Genomic DNA, 17,989 nt, shown 5'->3' with positions numbered 1-17,989 from the left:
GTGCACAGCAGATGATGAGGCACTCTAGAGGTCACAAACAGATCTGGAGGTGAAGAAATCCAGGACTGTGATGAATTTGACCGTCACGGGTTATGTATGCCAACCTGGTCCACCTGACTTGAGGTCTTCTTCCAGGAGCTGCAAATTTCAGCAACATGAGTATCCTCCAGAGGGACTGGTGTTCAGTTATTTTCAGAAAACTCCTTGGTAAATTTATAGTCACACTAATGGTCTGAATCCATGTTTAAAGATGTAGTTGCTTTTGTTATATATTTGTAGTAATATAAACTGTTCCATGTGAGTTTCCTGCTCACGACCATTAAATGCAGAAATTAATGTGTTCCTGCTGGATTCTTGATGTGCCAGTACATTTTTGATACTTTAACCTCGCGCAGGCACCAGTATCCAAAACCCCACCTTTTCTGGCTAACTAAACATAGCATTTTCTTCATCTAGCTCATTTTTGAGTTCTATATTTGCTATTGACAAACTATATTATGTCAAAGTCTTATGAAGTGTTCCATTTTAGATGTGAAGTTTAGATGGCAGAGAAAGTGGTGGAGGTGGATACAGTTATGACATTTAAAAGGCATCTGGACGGATACATGAGCAAGATGGGTTTTGAGGGATATGGGCCAAACATTGACAAATGGGACTAAATCAGTTTAGGATATCTGGTTGGCGTGGGTGAATTGGACAGAAGGATCTGGTATCAATGCTATATAACTCTATGACTCTAAGTAAATGTACCAGCAAGCATCTATAGGAATGTTTGTTTAAAGGTATCAAGGTGAAGTTATACCTTTGGAAACCTTTTTGTAACTCAATGAAATAGATTTTACATGTAACAAGCAAGGGTGCTATAGAATGATTTGATAATCTTTGAAGTAGTAGTAGTTAATTTTTGTCCAATGCTTGTAGTTCTTAACAAAATAGCTTGTTGATATTGACTGTGAACAGTGCAAACTCCTGGGAAAGTCAAAACTGATTTTATTAAAGTTTTTTTTTATTACAGTGTTATATTTAGATTGCAAAGGCTCATTTGAGAGTAGTGAAAAGGTTATTTTACCCAAAGGCTTACAGAAATGTTTTCGTTCAAAAAAGGTTACATGGTAATCTACATTTATAATTTAATAAATGATGTTACTGTCTTGCTGAGATAAAGAGAATCTCCAATTCCGAAAACTAAAATAAAAAACAGAAACCACAAAAATACAACAACTAAAACAGTTCTGCCAACGTTTAAAGAACAATAAATGATTGGTGTACTTTTAGGTAAAAATCCTTCCTAAGCCTTTATCGCAAGGAATTGGAAAAGTAAGGAAATCCTGCTGGAATTAAATGCTGCTTTGATAATACCGTACATGGTGCACTGCACGCAACCTTAGACACCCAATTTTCAACAAATGGAGGGTGAGCATTTCTTATGAGAAAAGCTTGACACACTGAGCTTGTATCCAATGAAAGAGGTAACTTGTTTGTAACATATAACATCTTGAGAGGTCTTGACAAGGTTCTTTGATAGAAGAATCTAGAACTAAGAGTCCATCTTTGAAAATCAGAGATGCCCATTTAAAACAGAGATCAGGCAGTTTTTTTTTCTCTGAGTGTCATGACTCTTTGGACCTGACTTCCTCAAAACGTTATGAAAGCTGAGTCCTGGACTACCTTTAAGGCAGAGGTGGATAGATTTTTGTAAAGCAAAAAGATGAAAGGTTATCAGGATCAGAGGGAATGCAGTTTTAATGTTACAATCAGATCCTGTCGAATGGTAGAAAGTGCTGGAGAGCTTGACTGACCTACTCCTGCTCCAAACTCATATATTTGTATGTTAATACATCCAGCAAGAAACTAGACAGTACAAATTCCCACTGTGTAACCAAGTGCTGGTACCTGATGGTTGCAGCTTGCTGAATGCTTCTCCCTGTCATTATGCATCTGTTTCTTATCTGCACGCTGTATGGCCACTAACTCCATGACCTTTTGTCTGTGCAAGTTGGCATTTGAAAACCACCAGCCTTACCAGAGCATTGCACTTTCTCTCAGATCAACTCAGATACCACTTCAACTCTTCAACACACTGCTTTGCAACTTAAGGATACATATGAATTTTATGCTTCTGCCAGGTTGTTTGCATGCAGAGACATATATGCGTCAACACAGAATGATTTTGAGCTCACAAGGAAACATATACCTTATGGATCTTAGTTTTCTTTCTTAATACTCACTCACTTTGCACTTCTAAGGAGGTTGCCAACTTCTGTATACTTCACATTCCTCATTGCCTCACACAGCTATTGACATCAACACTGACTTACGGATTGCCAGGTCACAGTGTGGCTCATATAGCTTGCTTAGCACACAGGGTCTTTAGTGCTGAGCTACAGGCTACCAGTCTCATCGTGGCTTGCATTTCCTTCTGAGAGCAGAAGGAAAGGGAGGCAGCTTGTTATAGTGGGAAGCACTGAACAGTCAAAGGAGAGTACACATCACCATGTGGCACCATGCTAAGTCAATGTTACGCAGCATGTGCTAGCAGTTCAGTCAGCAAGTATACCTCATGTGCTTAAAACAAATGGCCATATGTGAATGTCAAGAGGGAGCAGTCACAGTGGGGTCAAGAGGAAAGATGGCCAGTAGGGGTTACTGCCATTGTCAGTAAGGAGGCTCATCTGATTCTAGTCCAGGACGCTAGCTATAGACAGCCCTTCCAGTGTCTGGGAATCTCTAACTTTGGACTCCAGGTAATTGAGCCATGGTTAATCCAGTGGGTCAAGTGCAAGCAGTTTCATGATGACAGGGATGTCATTCAGACTACTATTAAAACATGAGTTAAGGAGTGAGCCATGATTATCGGGGCTGCCCTACCAAGTCAGTACAGGGTGGGTTGCAGTCACCCGTGGGGATTTGATTGATAATGCATAGCAGTCAAAGCAAGAGGCACTTTAAAGAGCCCTGGGCAAGTGCTACTACAAGTCTGAGAATGTTGTACTGGGTACCTGAGGGAATGGTGAAAGTGATGGGGGGAATTGTAGATGATAAGATGGTTGCTCATAGTGAATGTAAGGGGACTGGGAACTCTGAAAAGGGGAGTTCCAAAAGATCATGATAACTCTGGACTCTCCATAGGAAAGATAAGACCAACAAGAATGTGAGAATTTCCAAAGTCATGGGCTCTAAAGGTAAAATGAACATATGAATAATTATGTAAAGCAGCTAAATGGAAATGGTTGCAGGAGGCTGAAAGGTTATCAGAAATTAGAATATCCTGTATTGTCACATGGTCATAGGTGCAACAGAAGCACTAACATAAAACAAAACATGAAGGTTTGGGGAAAATTTGCATTTCAACCCAGAGACTCGGTGAACAAAAGTTGTTGCCTTGCATCTTGGATCAAAAGTCAATTGCACGTTTAATAGACAAAATGTTTGCTTATGGATGTGGAGTGTACGTAACTTTTTTTTGGGGGGAGTGTGGTGTGGGAGGTTTAAAATTCTTGGAATTGGAGGCCTTGTTGGGGGCAATGTCTACACTGACTCAGGAATGCCACCCTTCTGGCTTCAATTCGAACTTCTCTGGCAGGTCATTCATTACCTTAAGCTATCATGACCATTACGTTGTACCCGCTCATTACCTTCTTCACATGTCAGCTTAACTGTAATAAGAGAACAAAAACAGAAGTTGCTGGAAAAGCTCAGCAGATCTGACAACATCTGTGAAGAAAATTCAGAGTTAACGTTTCAGGCCCGGTGTCCCTTCCTCAGAACTGATGGTCGCGATGAAAATGTCAGTTTATAATAAGAGAAAGCCACTTAATAGCAGTACCTGACTTCTAATTACACAACACATTCCATAACAAATACTGGAGGACAACACTTCATTACTGCCAGATTTTCACACTGAACTGTAAGAATGCAATAACATGGTCTGTGAAATTGAAGAGACTCTATTGGGGGCTGGAGAAAGTTATCATATTGTTTATCAGCATAATTCTTCTCCCAATGGAGTGTAAATCTTTGGTTGTGTAATATGCAATTGGATATGTTGCCGTATGTCAGAGCTCCTCGTAAACATATGACAGTGACCTCCTTAGAAGGCCTCCATGTCACATGGACGGCATAACATGCTGGATGTGAGGGCATAGGAGTTCCTCAATAAAATTGTGACATCTTCCTTACATTCCCCACAGCTTATATACTTGTGAATCTCACAAGAGGATTGGAATGGTCACAGTGATTGTAGCATTAATGCAGCTCTGAAGACAATGTAGAAAGAGGTTTCTACTCCGTGAGCGAGCAAAAACAGGAAACGTCAGTGGCTCCTGTACAGCTTCCAGGTGGAGAAGCAGGAGGTCAAGATTTATAAACGGAAGTGGAGGAATATGTTGAGACCCCACATCAACAGGTCTTGCCACATCAACAGGCCTTGTTGATTTTTTCTTCAACTGTCTGAAGCACTGTGCAGGTGCGATTAAGAAATCCCAGGCTGTCATCACTGATCTGAATTGCTAGAGGAGGACTTGTGCTAAGAAAGAGACAAAAGAAAACTGCAAGTGCTGGAATCCAAGATAGGCAAACAGGAGGCTGGAAGAGCACAGCAAGCCAAGCATCAGCAGGATGAAGGGAGTAGTCAACATTTCAGATATTACCCTTCTTTCTGACTGGATGTGGGGATAGCGGAATGGTGATGGTAGGTGGGTGCTGGTGGTGGGTAAGCTCTAGTTGGTTGGTGGCTGGAAGAGAGGGTCAGAAGGTGGAATGGAAGAGAAGAGGTAGAGCTGGAAAGCAAGCTGGGGGATGGGTGGGAAGGCTATTTGAAATCGGAGAATTCGGTGTTGAGTCCTCTGTGCTGTAGGGTGCCCAGGCAGAAGATAAGGTGTTGTTCTTCAAATTTGCGTTCCAAGTCACTGCAATACTGGAGGAAGCTGAGGACGGACGTATCAGAAGGGGAGTGGGATGGGAAGTTGAAATGGGCAGTGACCAGGAGGTTAGGTTGCCCGTTACAGGCCAGGCAAAGATGCTCAGCAAAACAGTCACCAAGCCTATGTTTGGTCTCACTGAGGTAGAGAAGACCACATCGGGAGTACTGAATGCAGTAGGCTAGGTTGGAAGAGATGCAGGTGAAGCTCTATCTCACTTGGAAAGACTGTTTAGGGCTCAGAATGGAGTTGAAGGAGGTGCTATGTGGGCAGGTTTTGCATCTTTTCCGGTTATGGGGGAAGATACTGGGTGGATTGGAGTGGTTGGTGGGGAATGTGCCACACACTAAGGAGTGGTGAAGGAAATACTCCTTGTGGAAGACAGAGAGGGTTGAGGAGTGCAAGATGTTCTGGGTTGAGGGGTCTGATTGGAGTTGGCAGAAGTGTTTGAGGATGATACATTGGATGCTGATGCTGGTGGAGTGGAAAGTGAGGACAAGGGGGACCCTATTTTGATTATGTTTGGAGGTGGGCGGGGTGTGGTTAAAAGCTGTGGAGAGGGGAACGGAGGCAGCATGGTGTAGGGCTGTCTGGATGACAGGGGGGAAAAGAGCATTGTTTGAAAAAGATCATATCAGCTACCATTTGTCGACCTATCACCACCATTCTGCTACCACCCTTCCCCCCTCTTTATCTGTAGCTCACTCTTCCCCATATCCAGTTCTGAAGAAGGGTAGCACCCAAAACATTAACTGTTCCTTTTGTCCAGATGCTGCCTAGCTTGTTGTGTTGTTCCATCCTCCTTTTGTCTACCTCATGCTTAGAAAGACCAGCTGACATTCTAATCCTGTGAAGGTCACAGCTGGCCTAAAGTTTTATGCCAATTTCTTGTTTCAAGAATGAATTGGGGATCGATGTGGCATTTTTCAATCCTTGACCCATAACTGCATTCAGAATGTAGTGAAAGCCATTTCCTGCAGATCACAGCTGTTCATACATTTTCCTTGCGATAAGAAGAGTCATACAGCTTGGGCAGTGTGATTCTATGTCATTGTTGGCTTACCCCAGGTGCAAGGTACTATTGGCTACACACATGTTGAGAATGCCCTTTCAAAAACTTGCAGAGTTCAACAGAAAACACTTCTGCCACATCAATGTTTATAAATGCCATATTCCGCCTGGGAACCCTGCAGCCATATGGTATCGATGTGGACTTCACCAGTTTCAAAATCTCCCCTTCCCCTACTGCATCCCTAAACCAGCCTAGTTCGTCCCCTCCCCCCACTGCACCACACAACCAGCCCAGCTCTTCTCCCCCACCCACTGTTCCCAAAACCAGTCCAACCTGTCTCTGCCTCCCTAACCGGTTCTTCCTCTCACCCATCCCTTCCTCCCACACCAAGCCGCACCCCCAGCTACCTACTAACCTCATCCCACCTCCTTGACCTGTCCGTCTTCCCTGGACTGACCTATCCCCTCCCTACCTCCCCATCTGTACTCTCTCCACCTATCTTCTTTACTCTCCATCTTCGGTCCGCCTCCCCCTCTCTCCCTATTTATTCCAGCTCCCTCTCCCCATCCCCCTCTCTGATGAAGGGTCTAGGCCCGAAACGTCAGCTTTTGTGGTCCTGAGATGCTGCTTGGCCTGCTGTGTTCATCCAGCCTCACATTTTATTATCTTGGAATTCTCCAGCATCTGCAGTTCCCATTATCTCTTAGAAAAGTTAGGTTCTTTTTTTTGACTAGCGCGGACTCAATTGGCCAAAGGAGTGCTCCAGATCACTACGGCGCTAAGTAAGGGTGGCAGACAAAGAACCTAAAGAGATTAAAAGCCAACAACTTCTAACAGCATGAAGACCTCTGTCCTAGTATTCTAAATGAAACAACAAAAGGGATGGTGAACACAGTGATCATGATTTTCCAACATTCCCTAGGGTCTTGAACAATTTCAAAAGATTGGAAGTCAACAATTATTCTTTATTAATGTAGACTAAGCTAGACCCAGTTGTCAGTATTCTATTACTTCACCTGAATTTCTACTTATTGCCACAGCAATTAATGTGCAAATACCAAAGCAGCCTCAGTTGCAGAAGTTCTGACAGTCATCTGATATTTTAAATTTGAACATGGAAAAAGGAAGATTAAATGTACAGAGAGCAAAACTGTGCTTTAATTGTGTACATAGAACATTACAGCACAGTACAGGCTCTTCGGCCCACGATGTTGTGCCGACCCGTCATACTGATCTCAAGCCCATCTAACCTACACTATTCCATCTACGTCCATACGCTTGTCCATTGACGACTTAAATGTACCTAAAGTTGGCGAATTTACTACCGTTGCAGGCAAAGCATTCCATTCCCTTACTACTCTCTGAGTAAAGAAACTACCTCTCACATCTGTCTTATATCTTTCACCCCTCAGTTTAAAGCTATGCCCCCTCGTGCTCGCCGTCACCATCCCAGGAAAAAGGCTCTCCCTATCCACCCTATCTAACCCTCTGATTATTTTATATGTCTCAATTAAGTCACTTGTCAACCTTCTTCTCTCTAATGAAAACAGCCTCAAGTCCCTCAGGCTTTCCTCGTAAGAACTTCCCTCCATACCAGGCAACATCCTAGTAAATCTCCTCTGCACCCTTTCCAAAGCTTCCACATCCTTCTTATAATGCGGTGACCAAAACTGTACACAATTCTCCAAGTGCAGCCGCACCAGAGTTTTGTACAGCTTCACCGTAACCTTTTGGTTTTGGAACTCGATCCCTCTATTAATAAAAGCTAAAACACTGTATGCCTTCTTAAACAGCCCTGTCAACCTGGGAGGCAACTTTCAAGGATCTGTGTACATGGACACCGAGATCTCTCTGCTCATCTACACTACTAAGAATCTTAACATTGGCCCTGTACTTTGCCTTCCGGTTACTCCTACCAAAGTGCATCACCTCACACTTGTCTGCATTAAACTCCATTTGCCACCACTCAGCCCAGCTCTGCAGCTTATCTATGTCTCTCTGCAACCTACAGCATCCTTCGTCACTATCCACAACTCCACCGACTTTAGTGTCGTCTGCAAATTTACTAACCCATCCTTCTATGCCCTCATCCAGGTCATTTGTAAAAATGACAAACAGCAGTGGACCCAACACCGACCCTTGCAGTACACCACTAGTAACTGGTCTCCAGGATGAACATTTCCCATCAACTACCACCCTCTGTCTTCTTTCTGCAAGCCAATTTCCGATCCAAACTGCTATATCTCCCACAATTCCATTCCTCCGCATTTTGTACAATAGCGTATTGTGGGGAACCTTATCGAACGCCTTGCTGAAATCCATATACACCACATCAACCAGTTTACTCTCATAGTACTGTAACTTTGAAAGTGATCTGAACTGAAAAAGTAATTGGTCAGAAATCTCAAGATATATTTATGAATATAAGTAAAGACACTCATTCCATAGCTGGAAAATATGGTAAGATCAAATATGCATTTATCTGTTAGAGAGTGAGGGAAGCAGTGGCATAGTGATTACATCACTGGTCGAGTAATCCAGAATTCCAGGGTAATATTTTGGGGGCATGAGTTTTAATCACATGGTGAAATTTGAATTCACTTAAAACTCTGGAATGAAGTTCTAGCGTAATGACAACCATATCACCACTGTTGATTGTCAGGACAAAAATATCAAGTCCACCAAAGTCCATTAGGAAAGGAAATCTGCCTCCTTACTCAGTCTGGCCTATATGTGATTCCCGGCACACAGAATTGTGTTTGACTCTTAACTGCCCTCTGGGCAATTGGGGATGAGCAATAAATGCTGGCCTAGCCAGTGGTGTTCATATCCCATGAATGCATTAAAAAAGCAACATTGGATGCACTTGGATTAATTACTGACTGATGCTTCAGATATAAATTTAAGGATATGAATCTACTTGCAGATTGTTACAATTACATAGAATATGCAAATATGTTAACATGTAAGCAATAATAAAATAATTCACTCCAGTTAGTGAAGAAATAAGATGGGCCTAACATAAATACATATATGAAATTAATTATTTTCTATTTCATAGAATGAAAACATGATTGAAATATTACACATTGAAATGAAGACATTTTCTTTTAACTCTTTGCAATATTTGAAGATTGAAGGGGAGCACTTATAATGCTGTGAAGGACTGAAGCATGACAAGAAGCTTTAACTAAACTGCCAATTATATCAGGAAAACATGTCCATTTATTTGACTAGATATGATTAGTCAGTCAACATGAAATTAGAGGAGTAGTGCTCAGTAAAACTTCTGGCTATTTTAGTAAAGGTCATAGTAAGTGAAATGGAAGGGTTTCAGCACACTGGGCAACTTTACAATGATTTCACAAAGCTGAATATCACTAAGAAAAATTAGCACTGGATGGAGTTAGAAACTCTAGAAGAATAAATCACACTTTTTTACCAGACTAGAACTTTTGAGTCTTTCGAGTACATAGATATGGACAAACAAAAAAGATGGATTCATTCTCAAATATTGTAACTGCTACATCTATAAGTACCAAGTAGAACAAAATTTAGTGTTAATTTGTAATAAATAGTGTTTAAAATCAAAGCCTCAGATAGTTCTTGACTTTACCTTCTCTGCTTACCTGGTTGTTGTCTAAAGGTAAAGGTAAAGTTTGGAGAGAGATGACTGGTGGTGATTTTAAATCTGAGGCCCACCATGCATCCAAAAATGGAAGAGATTGAGATGGAGAGATCTGTATGGTAGTCTGAGCTGGTGCTGAAATTGAACCCATACTGGAGGTATTATTCAGCATTGCAAACCACCCATTGGGCCAACTGACCTAACCATTCCCTAAAAAATTAGAAGATGCAACAAGGGATGACTAAAACCTTCATCAAAGAGTTACATTTTAATGAAGTCATAGACCAGCAAAGGTACTTAGAAATGTTGAATAGTTTAGGGAGGAAATAACAGAGCTTAGAGCCTAGACAATTATAGCTGTAGTTGTCAATCATGGGGAGGTCAGAACTGAAGGAAAATAGATATTTTAAGGCTTGTAGGACTCGGGGCACATTAAAAGTTGCCAGTTTATGGTCATGTAGTTTTTTTGTTTTATAGTTGTGTATTCATTTTGCACAGTTTTGTGATGTTTTGTTTCTCAATGTTGCAAAGTTAGGTAGAGTATTTGTGGATTGGAAGGCAATAGATTAGAATTTGGTGTTTGTAAAATGAGAAGGGGGAAGAGTGTGTGGTCCCTTTAAAAGATAATGTGTTTTCTTTAGGATTGGAGGTTTTAAAAATGAGTAGAGACAACATCAGATACACAGAGAATTCTTGAGATTATAACGTTGTCCCAAAAGGCTACACTATTAGCAGGCAAAGCAGCATTTTTACCAATTCAACAGGCTTTTGAATTTAGCCAATTCATTTAAACCTGGTACTAGATATCAAAACCCAATTAAATTTAAATCTAATAGTTTCGAAAACCTAGGACCAATCCTATTATAAGAAATTAATACTTCCATTGGCCTGGATCACATGAAGATGTGGTTGAATCATGTCATACCTGTTACACCTAACAGATGGCAGGAAAGCCAATGACAGTAATAAAACCAGTGCTTTTGATGTCAGTTCCTACATTTGAAGAACCTTTTATGTGGGTTATGATTGATTGTGTAGATTCCCTCCCTAAAACCAAAAGAGGGAAACAGTATTTGCTAACCATAATGAAAGTGTTTACCAGATTTCTGGAGGCAATTCTATTACGGAATGACAAGGCAAAAAGGAGGAGTTGCTTGCATTCTTTACCCATTATGGACTACCCAGGGAGATTCATTCAGACCAAAGGTCTGATTTTACTGCCATATTATTTAAGGAGGTCATGGACAATTTAAACATCCAACTCTTTAACTCAAGTGCATACCATTCTGAATCCCAGGGAGCATTGGAAATGTGGTGTCAGACCCTAAAGACCATGCTGAGGGTTTATTGCCAGGATTACCCAAGTGTTTGGGATAAAGGTATCCCATTTATATTACTTGCTATGAGAGATGCTCCGAATGAATCAACTCAGTTTACTCCATTTGAATTGAAATTTGGACGCACAGTAAGAGTGCCTTTAAAATTAATTAAGGAAAAGTTGATAGGTCCAAATCAGAGATCTCAAAGTTAAATTATGTATCTGACATGAGAGAAATAATAAACAGTCACTGAATTAGCTAGACAACATTTGAAGGTGGCACAGCATCTAATGAAGCAAAACGCCGATAAGAAATCTAAAATTTGTGCATTTTCCTGTCGGGATAAAGAATTGGCGCTGTTACCAATGGTAGGAGATCCTTACAAAGCAAGGTTTAATCATCCCTATCAGATTGAGAAGAAGTTAATTCAGGTAAATTATCTGATAAAGATGCCAGATAAGGAAAAACAAATTATTGGGTATATTGTACGAACATGCTCGAACCTTACTATGACAGGGAAAAGGAACCGGAGAAACTGGTATTAGTTACTGCCACTTCAGAGTGAGGAATCAAATCTAGACGATCTAGATTTATATGTGCCTCAGAATAAATTGAATAATGAGGAAATCCTTAAAGAATAGGATGGGATAGTAAGCTAACTGTCCCAGGAAGAGAGAACTGAATTGGAAGGCTTGTTGCAACACTATGAGAACATATGTAGAAATAGAATGGGTAAGACTAATACTGTAGAACACGAGGTGGATGTAGGGAATGTTGTTCTGATAAAACAACACCTCTACAGGCTTAATCCTCTCAAAGAAGAATAAGTACAGTAGGAAGTGGAAGCAATGCTCCAAGAAGACATTATCAGGCCAAGTCAAAGTGAGTCGAGTTCGGCAGTCATTGTTGGTTCCAAAACCTCATGGTACTCAATGACACTATGTAGATTATCTCAAAGTCAATGCTATGACTAAGTCAGACTCGTACCCAAATCCAAGGCTGGATGACTGTGTGGAAAAAGTTGGACAAGCCACTTACATCCCCAAGTTGGACTTACTTCATAGTTACTGGCAAGCATCTTTGTCACAGAGAGCGAAAGAAGTTTTGGCTTTTCTAACCCCAAATGGGCTGTATCAATTTTTTTTTTAAATGCCGTTTGTAATGAAGAATGCACCAGCTACATTTCAAAGACTTATGAACAGAGTTGTGGCAGGATTGACTAATTGTGTCATCTATATAGATGATTTAGTGATCTTTAGTCATTCATGGACAGATCACATAGTGCATTTGGCGGAGCTGTTTGAGAGACTACGGAAGGCAAAGTTGGTCATAAACTTGGCAAGAACCACAGAATTCGCAAAGGCAGAAGTGATATTCTTAGGACACAACATTGGACACAGGACAGATGACACTGAGAAACGTGAAGACAAAGGCCATCGAGGAATTTCCAAGCCCATCTTCAAAGAAGGAAGTTGACGATTTTTAGGACTGAGCAGATTCTATAGGAAGTTTGTAACAAACTTTAGTAGTGTGGTGGCACCACTGACAGATTGTTAAACAAGGACACAAAATTCTGGTGAACAGACAATGCTAGGAGGCATTTGAGAATTTAAAAGCAGTGTTAACAGTAGTTTTAGCCGCAACAAATGTCTTGAAACCCTTTAAAGTTGCCATTGATACAAGTGGAGTAGGGGTTGGAACTGTGTTATTACAGGAGGATGTTTGCAGAATTGAAGGGCCAGTTGGTTATTTTTCAAAGAAACTCAGAGAAAATATTCAACCGTTGAAAAAGAATTACTGAGTTTGCTACGGCCTTACAACATTTTAATGTTTAGGTTGCAAATAATGTCTCAAAGATTGTTGTGTACACTGATTATAACTCTTTGACATTTTTGGAAAGATTTAAAGATGAGCACCGGACTATTTCGTTGGAGTCTTATGTTACAAGCTTTTAATTTATAGATTGTACATGTTGCGGGTTGTGAAAATATTATTGTGGATGCGTTATCGCAGGATGAAAAGGAAAATGTTTATATAAGATAGAAACGATAGTATTCAATGTTTTATTCAATGTGTGGAATTAGTATGAAATGTGCAACTCTAGATTAATGACATATATCTAGAAATAATGGTGTTAAGATTTAGAGAAACAAATGAAGCAATCTTTTCATAACAATGGGTCATTTGTTCTTGAGGGGGAGATGTTTGCAAAGTTGAGTAGCATATTTGTGAATTGGAAAGCCGGACATTAGAATTTGATGTTTGTAAACTAAAGGGGGGAAGAGTGTGTAGTCCCTTTAAAAGACTTTTTTAGGCTTGGAGATTAAAAAAATGTCTTCAGTCAGCAGCAGATACACAGAGCTCTTAAAATTGAAACATTGTATCAAAAGGCTATACTGTTAGCAGGCAAAGCAACATTTTTACCAAGACAACAGATTTTTAAATTTAGCCAATTGGATTAAACTAGGCACTAGATAGCTAAACCCAGTTAAATTTCAATCTGATAATTTTGACAACCTAGGACCAATCCTGTTGTAAGCAATTAATGGTCGTCAGTGGTAAAAAAGAAGAAAGGCTCACTGGCTCTCTCAGAAATATCTAAGCTCTCAGATTAAGCACCATCTAAATAAAGGTACTATTCCACTTTTAGCTAACATTCCTGACACAAGAATTCAGTGGAGGTAGGTGTTCCTGACTGCAGGACAGTGGAGAAGGCATAGAACATTGTGGAAGCCTTATCTGACTATAATTTCAGGAGCTAGATAAATAGATTATTACTTGTTATTTGCAGAGTGACTGTCAGGAGTTCATTTTATTTCACCTCTCCTTTATAACAGATTAGGAGGTGAGAGGCAGGTTGTACTCTTTTTACATTTCCTGTAACAGATCATGAGGTGAGGTGAGCTTTTCTGAGTGTTTCGGTTTTAATTGTCAGAGAGGATTGGAGCTGCACTTCATAACACCAATCATTACATCTTTTAACCTAGTTAGAAATATTGTAACCTCTGCCACTATTTCTCTCCCCCCCGCTATGAAGGGTTGAACTTTTGATTTGACCTGAACTTGACCTTTATACTTCATATTCTCTTCCTTAAAAAGCTCACCAACTCTAACTGATTTTAACAACATCTACTTCTAACCTGCCTCAGCTAACTGTGATGCTGAAAACTCTCGTCTATTCCTTCCTCGCCTCAGACTCTAGTATTGCAGTGCACCACTGGCAGGTTTTGTATCCTGCATTGTCCGTAAAGCTCAATTAGTTTAAAAACTGCAATTTGATCACTCTTGATTCGTAACTTCTCTCGGCTCTGTTCCTCAATATCTAAAATGTCAAATCCTCATTCTCGTGCTTAAATCATAGTATGTCCTCATCCTTCTTTGTTTCTAATGTCAGAAGTCACATGACACCAGGTTATAGCCCATCAAGTTTATTTGAAATCACAAGCTTTCAGAGCACTGTTCCTTTTCAAGTGAAAGAGAAGTGCCCGGAAAGATTATGATCCCAATAAACCTGTTAGCCTATAACCTGATGTCATGTGGCTTCTGACATTGTTCACCCCACCGGTTCGTCTGTCTGTCCTGCAGTCCCACAACCCCACTGAATTTATTTCTACTATGACTCAGAGGTTTTGTACAACATTTTGCCTTTTCACATCCACTGGCAGGCACCTGTCCCTGATGCTCTCGGATTCTATCCCAAAACCCCTCCACAATTTCATTTTTCTCTAATTGTGTTCCTCCCAAAGTCCACATTTCTAACCAATTGTATGCTTCTGCCTTCTTTGTTTAATGTTCATTTTTCGTCTTCAACTCCTATGTAGTGGCTTTGATGCTTTTTCTACATTAGTATCTGTATAAATAGACAGGCACAAAACAATTGAATCTCCTGTTAAAGCTATCTTGTAGTTTTCTGATCAGTATTAAATAATTTTGAGCGCTCAGTTGTGTGATTTTACTTAATGTATTTGTTTCAATCATTATTATTTGGCAGGCAACGACTTCCTTCAAAAAATGTCTATTACTACCGCTGTCCAGATCATCGGAAAAATTACGTTATGTCATTCGCCTTTTGCTTCGATCGGGATAATGAGGTTTACCAGTTTGCTTACTGTTATCCTTACACCTATACTCGCCTGCAACATTACCTAGATAACCTGGAGAGAAGGAATATGGATTACTTCAAAAGAGATTTGCTTGGTCTAAGTGTGGTAAGCATTTTACAAATGCGCCAATATCAGAATTCAAACAAAGCTTGATGCTCTTTAATGCTTAGCTTTAGCCTTAAGTACTCCTTGTAATATAATTATGCATCTGAAGAAATAGGATAGTTCACATTTTTGATACTTTTTTGTGCTTTAACTTTTGTTTTTAATCCAACATTTGAAATACCCAATTGAAAATATTTATACTCTCTGTATTTTTATACTTTTTTAACTTCCTCACATTACCATGATATTGTTGACGATGGTCAACAGAAATCATTTCCTTAATTGGATACAAACAAATATCTACATATGATGCTGACAATGTTATGTAACAATTCCATGCATATACTTTAATTGAAAACAATCAGAGAGCAAGGAAACCAGTAACATGCACTTCTCTGAATATATGTGCATACCCTTTCCGATACATATGGAAATAAAGTCCAAATATCAGCACTCTTTGCTGTCATTTTGGATTGACAACTGATTATTTATTTATATCTTCATGTGCACATCAGGGTTGATTTTTGTCTAAATTTCTCAGAATGAATGAAGAAATAATGAGTTTGGAAGAAGAAATACAGGGCAGATGGATGTGTGTAAGATAAGTGATGCTGAAAGGAAAGTTTTATGTTGTTTGGAAACTGAGACAAGTTATGGGAGAGATTAAACCTACACGCACTGGAGACATTGCATCCAATATAACCCCCGTCAAATGTCTTTATAGGGTAATTTGCTGGTTCTGTTGGAGAAGATTTAAACTAATTTAGCAGATAATGTTGGTTGGAGTTAAGAAACAATAGATATGCAATTACAACAGTGAATAGATTTGGAGAACCAAATTTGCTAGGGGATTACAGAGCAGTGCAATAACTGTAGAGGAATGACAATAGAGTATTTTAATTCTCCTAATACTACTGTAAAGATTAGAGAAAGAAGAGTTTTTGAAGGATGTTCAGGGAAGGTTTCTGAATCAGGATGTTTCCAGCCCACTGAGCAAAGAGCATTTGCTGGATTTAAATCTGTGGATTGAGGTGGATCAGGTGAATCGAATAAGGTAGGAAAAATTTCAAAAACAGGATTATAGTGTCAGAAGGTTTAAACTGGCTATGAATGGGGTGAGAAAGTGTCTAAAATAACTTAATTAATTGGAGAAGGGTGAATTTTAGTGTGTTGAGACCAAATCTGTCTGGGGTATATTGGAAGTAAAGATCAGTGGACAAAACAGTACTGGACAATGGGCTGCTCATAAAGAGGATAACAAAATGTGAGGCTGGATGAACACAGCAGGCCCAGCAGCATCTCAGGAGCACAAAAGCTGACGTTTCGGGCCTAGACCCTTCATCAGAGAGGGCGATGGGGAGAGGGAACTGGAATAAATAGGGAGAGAGGGGGAGGCGGACCGAAGATGGAGAGTAAAGAAGATAGGTGGAGAGAGTATAGGTGGGGAGGTAGGGAGGGGATAGGTCAGTCCAGGGAAGACAGACAGGTCAAGGAGGTGGGATGAGGTTAGTAGGTAGGAAACGGAGGTGCGGTTTGGGGTGGGAGGAGGGGATGGGTGAGAGGAAGAACAGGTTAGCGAGGCGGGGACAAGCTGGGCTGGTTTTGGGATGCGATGGGGGAAGGGGAGATTTTGAAGCTTGTGAAGTCCACATTGATACCATTGGGCTGCAGGGTTCCCAGGCGGAATATGAGTTGCTGTTCCTGCAACCTTCGGGTGGCATCATTGTGGCACTGCAGGAAGCCCATGATGGACATGTCATCTAAGGAATGGGAAGGGGAGTTAAAATGGTTCGCGACTGGGAGATGCATTTGTTTATTGCGAACCGAGCTGAGGTGTTCTGCAAAGCAGTCCCCAAGCCTCCGCTTGATTTCCCCAATGTAGAGGAAGCCACACCGGGTACAGTGGATACAGTATACCACATTGGCAGAAGTGCAGGTGAACATCTGCTTAATATGGAAAGTCATCTTGGGGCCTGGGATGGGGGGTGAGGGAGGAGGTGTGGGGGCAAGTGTAGAACTTCCTGCGGTTGCAGGGCAAGGTACCGGGTGTGGTGGGCTTGGAGGGGAGTGTGGAGCAGACAAGGGAGTCACGGAGAGAGTGGTCTCTGCTCATAAAGAGGAGCTGGTTTGGGCAGAGTGAGGTACATCTCTAAACAGAAAAGCATTGATCCCTGTGGTATTCAACAAGTAATAGCCTACCAAGCTGAGAATGACCATTTTCTGAACTCTGCTATTAAGTAGCCAGTCATGGCGATGGCCTACTGGTAATATCGCTGGACTATTAATGCAGAAACCCACCTAATGTTCCGGGAATCTGGGTATGAATCCCACCGAAGCAGATGATAGAATTTGAATTCAATAATTTTAAAGAAGTTTGGAATGAAAGATCTACTTAAAACCATGAAATAATTGCTGATTGTCAGAAAAACCCACCTGGTTCTTGAAAACCCTTCAGGGGAGGAAATATGCCACCCTCACCTGATCTGGCCTACATGTGACTCCAGACCCACAGCGACATGGTTGACACTCAATTGCCCTCTGAAATGGCCTAGCAAATCACGCAGTTGTATCAATCGCTACAAGTCTCAAAGAAACGAAACTGGATGGATCACTTGGCATCGACCGAGGCACTGGAAAACAGCACTGTCGACCCTGCAAAGTTTCCCTCACTAACGTTTTGGGGGCTGGTGCCGAAATTGGGAGAGCTGTCTCACAGACTAGTTAAGCATCAACCTGACCAGTCATACTCACAGAATCATACCTGACAGACAATGTCCCAGACACCATCATCACTGTTCCTGGATATTTCCTGCCCCACCGGCAGGACAGATCCAGCAGAGGGGGCGGCACAGTGATATACAGTTGGGAGGGCGATGCTGTAGGAGTCCTCAACATTGTCTCCA

General features: G+C 40.9%; 1 protein-coding gene across 4 annotated transcripts in view; it reads left to right on the top strand.

Annotated features, from left to right (window-relative positions):
• Positions 1 to 17,989, top strand: part of agbl4 (AGBL carboxypeptidase 4) — a 736,228-nt gene that overhangs the window by 242,770 nt on the left and 475,469 nt on the right. For all 4 annotated transcript variants that reach the window (XM_048538942.2, XM_048538940.2, XM_048538939.2 and 1 more), the window contains one exon: positions 14,870 to 15,086. In XM_048538942.2, the coding sequence (XP_048394899.1) occupies positions 14,870 to 15,086 (217 nt within the window). The remainder of the gene's footprint in view (positions 1 to 14,869; positions 15,087 to 17,989) is intronic.

Source organism: Stegostoma tigrinum, chromosome 8 (assembly GCF_030684315.1).
Source record: "Stegostoma tigrinum isolate sSteTig4 chromosome 8, sSteTig4.hap1, whole genome shotgun sequence".
Lineage (NCBI taxonomy): Eukaryota > Metazoa > Chordata > Chondrichthyes > Orectolobiformes > Stegostomatidae > Stegostoma > Stegostoma tigrinum.
Note: the sequence above shows the minus strand (reverse complement) of the source record. Positions and strands in the feature narration are given on the sequence as shown.